Raw genomic sequence first — 10,725 nt, forward strand, 5'->3', positions numbered from 1 at the left:
CCCATACACAAAGAGAATATTTTAGCCATATATTACTTGTTCACAGTCTTTAAAATAAAATCAGTAATTAAAGTCGAATATAAAATGAACTTGAATTTTTACAGGGTTAAGTCAAACATACAATATTACATGACAATAGTATAAAGTGAAATAAAAATTTTAAAACAAAACTAACAAGCAAACAATGCAAATTTAAACATACATACATTCATACACACATGCACACACACACACACACACACGTATTCCTCATTGTGACAACCAATTCATTGATATTACAGAACAGAAAATGATTCATACAAGCAGCTTGCATGCAAGTACTGTTTATGGCGTTCCATAACTATTACCAATTTTGTTCTTAATTCAGACATGAGTACAAACCTTGATGATGCCATATCTATCTTGAGGAGGGTCGCAGACCAGATTTCCTCCACCTCATCATCACTTACATCCTCTGCATCTGGTTCATCTGCGAGTCAGACATCATCTTCATCGTTATCGGAGGAACACAGGCGCTTGTTTAGTAGAACAATGGTATATAATTTCAACAAACTTCTCCTTTTTGCACTGTTTAATTCCATGAGCTACATTATTGTCATCACGGTGTTTCGTCTTTCTGTCTGTCATCCTGAGTTGTTGATGCCACGAAGATTTTAAAATTGAATTTTAACTTAATTTTATGCAACTGTCCCATTTAATCAGTTTAATTAAGTTTAGTGGATTCAACAGCCACTAAACTGAATTAAATGCTATGCGAAAAACAATGAAACTATTAACACCGACTAATTTATAGTTTTGCCTTTCCGTAACTTGCTAATGTCCTATTGCTAATGTGTAAAAATATAATATCCGCTAAACTTTAATTAAACGTTATGATTCATAAAGTGTGTTTCCATACACATAAGCCCTATAACATTCATACAAGCCTAGTGTATCAAATAGGTCTTCTTTCAATAGAAGAGTAAACGAATATCACCATGAAATGTTATTGATTTCCCCCAAAATATAATGACCTAGGCATCATCTTTTGTTATATGAGAAAAACCCACATCATCTTTTTTTCTGTACATTTAGACTTGTCACATGTTCTTTTTGTTTTGCACAGAGATTAAATCCATATAGGTCAAGAACTGGTAGGACTGATAACAATTTGGTCAGGATTGATGGGAGAAGAAAAGGTACCCTTCATTATCACTATATATCACTATTTTATATAGTTACTTTATTTCTGTTTTGTTTTGTTTTTGCCATGTTAAGCACCCAAGACAACACTTATGAATGGAAAAATACATTTCATACAATGCATCAGATTGAACGTGTACACACAGACACACAAATACTTTCACACAGATAGGTTATCCCATATATATATAGTCAGTATATAGCCTTTATTGTCTTGATGTGAAACCAGCACCACATCACTTCACTATTCAAGTTAACCACTAGAACAAGGCACAGTGTTTGTTTCTTTTTGAATATTCTGTACTAGTATTATTTTGAATATAAAATAAGTACCCCAACTATTGTATTGACTATCTGCGTGATGTGTGTCTGTCTTACGATGCACAAATGTTAATATGTGTTTGTTTCTCCCCTCTTATGTTGTTGTTGTTTTTGTTCTGTTATGTCTTTTCGTTAGTGTGTTTGACGATTCACAAATTTACATTGTTCAATTTTGATGAAATGCCTACATTTAAAATTTACAAAATGGAATTTATCACATTTTTTCACACACAATTGCAACAGAGAATATGAAACCTAAGTATGATTTATAAATACATGCATATTTATTTCTTACTTGAATTTTTGTTCAACAGGAACGTGTGGGCATCCATGTCTCACAAACACATACCTAGCTGCTTCACTCATGCAACATAAACTTATATAAAGTTCTAGGAAATATTGCTCATTTTTATGTCCTGATTCTAGTCACCAAAACAAGTAAACTGCGGTGATACATATTTCTATTTTAGGTCGCACTATGACTCGATCTTTTGTTTGTCTGAGTTCCAATACTTCTACTAATATTTCATCTCTGGAAGAAAGGAGAATCCTACGTAAAAATGGCCTTGGGGAAAAGAAAGTTATTATTCCTGCTGATGCTTTGCATGACCAAGTGAGACAGGCCATACTAAGGTAATTATGTTTTAGAAAAAGTAATAAAAGGAGATCGGCAAATTTTTGGAATGAAGGAAACGAGTGAAGTGCATGCGAATAAATGCTTGTATGTTACGTTCTAAATCTATAGAGAATGAACTGTAAAAAAAAAAAAGCAACAGCAGGTAGGCACTGTGCAACTCGGTTTCCGCCTCTAGGTTGCTCATCTAGTTACAGTTGAAGTCATAATAGAGAAGATACACCATCGCTTGTTGATGTGAGTTATATCTACTGTTTTTCTTGATGCAAATGTCTCTTTCAAATTGTATCTCTGTGTGCATTTCTGTTTCACAATATACAGATTTGTTGAGTCATAGAACTTAACTTCCTCTCAACAATGTGAACATGTACAAATTCCCATCTTCAAGTTGTTCCAAGCCTCAACATGAAAAGAATATTCCGGCTGGAAATGGTTTTCTCTAATATTTACTTAGAATATTGTTTCTTGGTAAATCAAACAATTAAGTACTTATTGCTAAACCATCAAGCTTATGTGTGAGTGGGAGTGGTGGAAGCTAATATTTGTTGGACCATAAATTATGCGTTAAGCTCCTATTGCATTTTTAAATAGAATATTCCACAAAATAAAAGTTCAGAAACACTATGTAAAATTTGAAATGTACAGATTCAGTAGATATTATCTATTTTACTTATAGACTTAACTGTATCCCTTTTTGCGATTAGTTTTAATACTGTACTTGTTAGACCAGGTGTTTTTCTTAACGTTTATGCGGACAAGTAAGATTTGGTTGAACAAGCTATGTCATACGGTTTACTTGTCAAAATCAAGTAAAAGTATAAAGCAAATTTTAGATACGTTCACAAAACAATATTATCTGAGTAAAAATAATTGAATGATATTCAAGAAATTACTGAAATATAAGAATCGATGACGATTCCTCTCAGTACTCAACATCATCCATTCAATATTTCCAGCCTGAACCAACCTTCTAAATAAATTTAACCATATCTTTATTCCTGAAATCTTAACGCCAAACAAACACATTACATAATTGTCTTAAAATTGAGTTTAAAAGTGAACATTTTGATATAAAACTGTTATCCGTACTCGAAAATAAAAAAATGTAATATTCATTATCTGTTTTCCAGCTCTTTTCCGGCTTTAGATCAGTGTGGTGGTTTTGAGCTGTTAATGCTAAAAAGCAACTCCAAAAAAGTTTTAACCACAGTAAGTCACGGAAGATGCAGTGCAGAAGACATTAGGGAGTTCGGTAGAGGTCGCATATACATCAGGCCGATTCAGAAGAGTATCGTTATAATTGACATAGAAGACTCCTTTGATGAGCAAGAAAAGTGTTTGTCTTGTTCAAGCATGGTACCTATAAAGGACCTGAGAGAACACATGCAAACTTGTCAGGTAAGGTAGTCTGACTATCAATTAATTGTATCAGGTATTTTGCTCATGTTAAAGCTTTAACATTAATCCAACAGTATGTTACCTCCGTTTATATACAATTCATGTATATTAGACAAAAGTGCAATTTCTAAGGGCTGTCATCTTCGCAAGGCAAGGTTCCGATATGATAACCTATCACCGCTTTGGCGTATCGGGCAGATATTTCTGTGTTTCATGTCTATGAATTTCACTGGATGCAACGGCAAGCCACCGCATCCAATCAAAATTAAGTTGTTCAAATGTGAACACTGTTCCTACATGATTGGGACAAGGAGAGCACACAGCTAGAATGGACTGATAAGTAAGCATTTTTCTAGTCCCAGTCCGTGTTTGCACAATTTCCTTTCTCTCAAATACACCTGTAATGGCTTCACTCTGGTACATAGTCATACTTTCGAGGTTAAACATCCAAAGTATCCTTTTAGGTCAATTGCCTCCATTATTTTCGGCCAGTGTAGAATGCCCCACGCTATTGGTTACTTGGCATTATGTACGATGGGAGGCAGTTCAGGAAATCCAATAGATGTCACTAGGACAAAGCACCAGTATATATGTTCGATCCGCCAAGGTGTAGATAGGATTATCATATCGGAAGCTTGGCTAGCGAAGATGAAGTGCTGTGTAAATGAAGTTTTGCTTTGCTTTTCTGTTGAGAGTATTTTTTTTTTACAAACTTTACTGATACTTAGACAGAATCAAAGGGTATGCATTTCGTTTGGTTAGAAAGTGCCTGTTGTTTAGATCTCTAAATTTATGCGATGGTATCATGTGTGCAGAGTATTTACGTAATGTTGGAGATTGAGAGTGTTATTGCTAAAAACGTACCCACATATTTTTTATGATTTTCAGAAATCAGGAGAAGATGCAGATTTCATTGAAATTTTCAAGTAAGTTGTATGTCTTTGAACCTAGGTTTTAGATCTACTTGACTCAGGACTAGACAATTTGTGTGACGGTCTTCTGTCCATCCTTCAATATTTAATTATTTGCCTTAAATGATTCATATTTGTGTAGAGTGTGTAACTAAGTTCCTCTACATTTGATAAATGATTCATATTTGTGTAGAGTGTGTAACTAACTCCCTCTACATTTGATAAATGATACATATTTGTGTAGAGTGTATAACTAACTCCCTGTACATTTGATAAATGATTCATATTTGCGTAGAGTATAGTATAGTTGCATGTACAACTGATACATGATTTACATTCGTACAGTTCCTGCAAACTTGATATGTGATTTACTGGAAGTAGACTGCATATAAATGTATGGAATCCACTAAATATCACAATAGATCATCACTTTAGTGAAAAAGAAAGTGAGGCTCCAGTGCAGATTGATCGTGTATTATACATTGTCCCGTTTACTCAGTCCGCTGGTCACTACCCATGTAAACTAACTAAATGTCCTGTTGGTGGATTTTTACACGATGTTTTGCTTCATTGTCAATCTTCTTGCATGTTACAGAGTCTGATGATGGAATTTAATCATCCTTGATTAATAAATATGCCACTTCATAGTCATTCCAGTTGTGTCCTACATATATTTCAACTATTACAGTACAGTTCTTATCTAAAATATGTCTTGTAGAATGCATATGCTTTTTATGAAACTTACAGGACGACATAAATCTGAATCGATCTATAATCATCTGATTTGTCAAATGTTGTAAATATATTTATGTATTTTCAGCGATGATCCAGCTAACGTTAGTGAGCAGCCTAGTGTTGTAACAACACACAACAACCAGTACTGTAGACCCACCTCTCAACACTGGTGCAATGTACAGTAATGTACCCACAGTTCCAACTATCAGACAACAGGATAATGTCGTGGCCATGTTTCCCAACTCAGGGACTAGCGAGCATGCTGGTATAGTAGCAACAGTACACCGTACCAGTGAAGAGCATGGTGCTGGATCAAGAAACACTGAACATCATAATGATGTAACCGGACATCCCAACATTGGTGATCTGCATCATACTGTAATGACAAATTACAGGTCTTATTGTTTAGTTGACAACATGGGTGTGATTTTGGAAGAAGTATAAGATGTTTTAAAAAAATATTTTTCGGAAAGATCCAATTATGAGATGCCATGTCATGTTGTATGGTTGCTGTATGCATTCATGCTTAGAATAAAATCGATCAATAGTCTTTGATCAAAGTATATGAAAAACAAAATTTCCTTCTTGAGGCCAATCTGTGCCTTTTCAGCGATACACTACTTTATATGAGATAGTGGAAATTATTTTGCCTAGATGAGTCATAATAACGCATAATAAGATGCAGCTAACTCTAATTAGTTCATTTTACATGCTGGACTATGTATTTTTGTGCCAAGTGACCTGTTTATGTTTCCATCTGCAAAAAGGTAACTATTTTCTTAATATTAAAGACTGGTTTAACACAAACACACGCACACCGATAAGCACCGATTGCTAATATATCTGTTAACTAGTTAATCTTGTTGGATATCTTTTGCTTTGTTATCCAAGTAAAATATATTAATTCATGTATATAGCTTGGCTTCAATTACATGTTTACAGTGGATATCTTTATTTCTCACTGTCACATGCACATGAATGAGTGTTTGCCCTTTGAATTAGGAAAGTTAGAAACAACTGACAAATTTTAAGATTCTTAGACTCCGTTGCTTTTCTTTTCTCTTGTTTCAGTATATATTGACGCCTTCTTAGTTTACAAAATTCCACCTGAATTCAGTAATTTAAGCACATTGACTTCCTCTTTTTTGTTGCCACAGCAAGGACATTCATGACCCAGTAGCTGTCTTGCGCTATTTTCAAAAATCTGTAATGACTGGAAGACAATATGACCAAACATCATTAACAGAACCGCTGGAGGGTGAAACCCAACCCATCTATGTATCGCGGATGAATATGTTTGCAACAGGAATGGAGGAGATCTTGGAAGCGCCCAACCTTCTGGTACCCCTTGAGGTGATATTTTATGGAGAAGAGGCTTCCGACCTAGGGGGACCAAGGAAGGAGTTCCTCACTCATATGATGCAATAGATAATAAAAAAAGAATGTAGACTTTTTGAAATGACTGAGGAGGGTGCATACACACTGAAAGATGACTCCGGTGGACTTGAAAGAAAATACTATTTTGGTGCAGGACTAGTTTGTGGTAAGTGTTATATTTTCGTTACTTGCTGTAGATTTAATTTTTACTATGCTGGTCATAATTCGGCCTTCAATGGACAACATATTTGCGATGTGAAAATTAGGCAGAGCACAATATGCTTTCATGTTAATTTTTGTAAATAGCTTTGGTCTGCAATTTGGTAAGCAATCGATAAAGCAAATCGTTTGTCGTGTAAATTAATGGTATAGGTCTTTCATTCTGTTATTGAACGAAAGTATACTCTCTCTCTCTCTCTCTCTCTCTCTCTCTCTCTTGACATATAAAGCGATCCTAACTGTTTTAGCAAAAATATTTCTGACATTCTTTAGCTCCTATACCTCAGTTTCAGTTTACACGACATTGTTGCAGGCATGGTCAATACATTGCTATTTTTGGCGTGCACTCGTGTCACGCGTATCTGAACACCTAGTAAGATGTGACTGCGATGACCCACATTTCTTGCTTAACAAGCTTTGCCTCGTTTTTGGAGTTAATAAGCGTGAAACAGAAAAATGATTCAATTGGTTTAAATATATCTTTCATTTAATATCACACGCGCGTCATCTTTGGTACCCATTCTATTCTTGTTAACAATATTTTTAGGTTTGTCATTGATGCAGAACGGGCCTCTACCATGTTTCTTAACAGAAGAAGAATTGGAAACGCTCCTGTCCCAAAACTTAACACCAGTCCAGGCACAATTTAGAGATGGCTTAAATCGGCTTGGTTTTGTTGATATAAGCACAAATGAGTATCTAAACTTTCCCAAACCTGCAGCTGTAACCCGGACCTATAAAACTCTTGTAACCTGTTATCATTATACACTAAAAATCTTGGCAGTGATTTTGGGACCACAATATACAATATAGCTTGTTTATTAAATAAGGATTGTAAACATTGTTAAGGTTATTTTAAAAGCATAAGTTTATCATGTATTAGATTATGTGAATATCAGCTAATCTCATCAAGCTTTATAAATTTAGTACCCCTCATATTTTCCAATTCTTGAGAAGTAAACTGAAGATGCGCATAACTAGATAAGAATCAAACTGATAATAAAGTCTTATGTGCAAATAGACGTTATGGTACAAAGTCCATTTTGTTATTGCAACCTTGCCAATGAAACAGTTTGGGTCGTCACTGGTCAACAGTGAAATCATTACTGACTTGAAAAGGCCCTAATCTGTAGTATTTTGGTGTGCCGAACACGAATATAACCGTGAAAAATTTGTATTGGCTCTCGTTTTGAAGATATTCATATACCTCATTTTCTATGTTTCACTGTGTAAATTTCTCCAGTAGGACTGCAGCAACATCCGGAATAATGATGTAACATTGCATAATACCATCATGCTCACATCATCCACAGTTGATTGCATCATTTTCTGATGCAATGCAATACTAATGCCATGCGGCTGCTGAAGTAAGTTGACGTCAGCAGTGTACTATACATGTGTAGGCCTATTATACTAATGCCAGGCGGCTGCTGAAGCTGACGTAAGCAGTGTACTATATAAAGCCCAATCAGATAGGTTCAGCATTTAAAATATTTTAGACGTTGTGCGAGACAGTTCAAGCTACTGTTACATAAAACTTATTATTTTATCCATTTACGTACAATAAAGAACAGTAATGCCTCGAAAGTGTGTTAATACCGCGGACAATTTTTGCTATATTTGTGGGGAAGTGACATTTGCCAACCAGAAGAAAAGTATCAATTCTCAAGTGAAGAAGGCATATCATCTTTACTTCGGATGCAAGGTTGGTGACCAAGACAAGCCTTGGGCTCTGCATATATGCTGTGCTACATGTACAACACAGCTTTCACAGTGGTTGAATTGCAAAAGGTCATCAATGCCGTTTGCAGTCCCAATGGTGTGGAGAGAGCCAAGCAACCACCTAAATGACTGTTACTTCTGCTTGGTTCCTCCTCTTTCCGGCGGAATAACGAAGCGAAAGAAGTCGAGAATAGTCTACCCAAACATTCCGTCTGCATTGAGACCAGTTCCACATGGTGAGGGACTTCCTATTCCAGAACCTCCAGCAGAATATTCTCTTGATTCATCTGACGAAGACAAAAGTGAGTCGACCTGTTCTTCTCCTGGTCCATCAGCATGCAGTGATCCAGATTTTCACTGTGGTGCATCATCAACCCCACACAGAATAACACAGGAAGAACTAAATGACCTGATTCGTGATTTGGACTTATCAAAGAACAAGGCAGAATTGCTAGGATCAAGACTCCAACAATGGAATCTTCTAGAAGAAGATGTCACAATTACTGCATATCGAAAGCGCCACCAGCAATTGGAGCCTTTCTTCAGAAAGGAAAGTAATCTGATATTCTGTTCCGATATTGAGGGCCTCATGAATGCTTTAAAAATCACTCATGACCCACAAGAATGGAGACTATTTGTGGACTCTTCGAAACTGAGTCTCAAGGCTGTGCTTTTGCACAATGGAAACATTCTTCCATCTATTCCAGTAGCGTATGCTGTCCACATGAAAGAGACTTACGATAACTTAAGGCAGCTACTGAATTCCATTGAGTATAACAAGTACAGCTGGCACCTCTGTGGTGATTTGAAGGTAGTTGCCCTTTTAATGGGACTGCAGCAAGGATATACAAAATACATGTGTTTCTTATGCGAGTGGGATAGCCGAGCAAGGGAAATGCACTACATGAGGAAGGAATGGACTCACAGGCAGAATGTAGCCATTGGAGAGAAGAATATCCAACACCCAGCTCTGGTTGAGGCTCAGAAAATCTTGCTACCACCCCTTCACATCAAACTAGGTTTGATGAAGAACTTCGTGAAAGCCATTGACCGGACTTTGCCAGCATTCCGATACCTGCATGAAAAATTCCCTCGACTCAGCGAAGCAAAGATTAAAGAGGGAGTTTTTGTGGGTCCTCAGATTCGAGAGCTTTTCAAAGATGACCGGTTCAACAACTTGCTGGAAGGTGACGCGAAACAAGCATGGAATGCTTTTCGCCTAGTTTCTACAAACTTCCTCGGAAATGTTAGGGCAGAAAACTATAAGGAACTAGTAGAAGACATGTTGATGAAGTATAAGAAACTTGGCTGCAATATGTCTCTAAAGATTCACTTCCTTCATTCCCATTTGGATTTCTTTCCTAGCAACTGTGGTATTGTTAGTGATGAACACGGCGAACGTTTTCATCAAGATATCGCAACAATGGAACAAAGATACCAGGGAAAATGGTCCACTACAATGCTGGCTGACTACTGCTGGACACTCCTCAGAGATGCTCCCGAACAGCTGTACAAGAGACAGGCGAAGAAATCTAAGATGTAGTCAATGACTTGATTTTTTATAGGTAGGCTATTACAGTTGACCTTTTACTATTGGAATGCATTTCGTTATGTAAACATTAATTTCTTGCAGATTACAAAAAAACTAGAGCCAATTTTGCAATTTGACTGTCATATTCGTGTTCAGCACATAAAAATTGATAAGAATTGACTAATTTTATTTCAGTAACATGACTTTTGTAAAAATTTGTTGTCCAGTGTTACAACTTTTTTATGTATTGAAATGTTACTTTTCAGTTAATGCGCCGAAAGCCGTGTAAGTAGTTAAGTGGGATACATTAGGGACAATGGGACTTAGCATTAAAAAGACCCCTGGGACACTTTAGGGACAATGGAAATTTAACATGGAGAAAAATCGTGGGTCACTTTAGGGACAATGGGAATTTAACATAGAGTTTGGGTCTGTCTAGGGACAAGGGAAATTAACATGGGAATAGAGTTTGGGTTTGTCTAGGGACAAGGGGAATTGAATATGGGATTTTTTTTTTTTTTTTAAAAAGTTTTTTTAAAATTTAAATTTAAATTTAAATTTAGAAAAGGGGTAGGCAATGGAAAGGCTATCTCTTTTCGAGAAATATGGCTGGCCCTGAAAAGGGCCTTTGGGTTTTCTTCTGCTTCTAGTTTCTTCTTTTTCTCCACCAAGTTCTTATTTTATCTCCAACACTC

The 10,725-nt window shown here is 36.2% G+C and overlaps 1 protein-coding gene across 1 annotated transcript; it reads left to right on the plus strand.

The window, feature by feature from the left end:
* Window positions 1-356: 356 nt before the first annotated feature.
* Window positions 357-6,491, plus strand: LOC149804785 (uncharacterized). Its single transcript, XM_089934305.1, has 6 exons — window positions 357-534; window positions 1,106-1,178; window positions 1,974-2,136; window positions 3,268-3,535; window positions 4,424-4,461; window positions 5,267-6,491. Exons 1-6 carry the CDS (start codon window positions 370-372, stop codon window positions 5,364-5,366), a joined length of 807 nt encoding a protein of 268 aa, XP_089790431.1. The 5' UTR covers window positions 357-369; the 3' UTR covers window positions 5,367-6,491.
* Window positions 6,492-10,725: the final 4,234 nt, after the last annotated feature.

The sequence above is a fragment of the Sinohyriopsis cumingii genome, chromosome 2 (assembly GCF_028554795.1).
Source record: "Sinohyriopsis cumingii isolate HCF-2022 chromosome 2, ASM2855479v2, whole genome shotgun sequence".
NCBI lineage: Eukaryota > Metazoa > Mollusca > Bivalvia > Unionida > Unionidae > Sinohyriopsis > Sinohyriopsis cumingii.

Excerpts from the sequence above, each read along its gene's own strand:
- LOC149804785 (XM_089934305.1), top strand. The coding sequence starts at position 370 with ATGAGTACAAACCTTGATGATGCCATATCTATCTTGAGGAGGGTCGCA. Across the intron at positions 3,536-4,423 it reads AACACATGCAAACTTGTCAG|AAATCAGGAGAAGATGCAGA; the intron begins GTAAGGTAGTCT and ends TATGATTTTCAG. Across the intron at positions 4,462-5,266 it reads GATTTCATTGAAATTTTCAA|CGATGATCCAGCTAACGTTA; the intron begins GTAAGTTGTATG and ends ATGTATTTTCAG.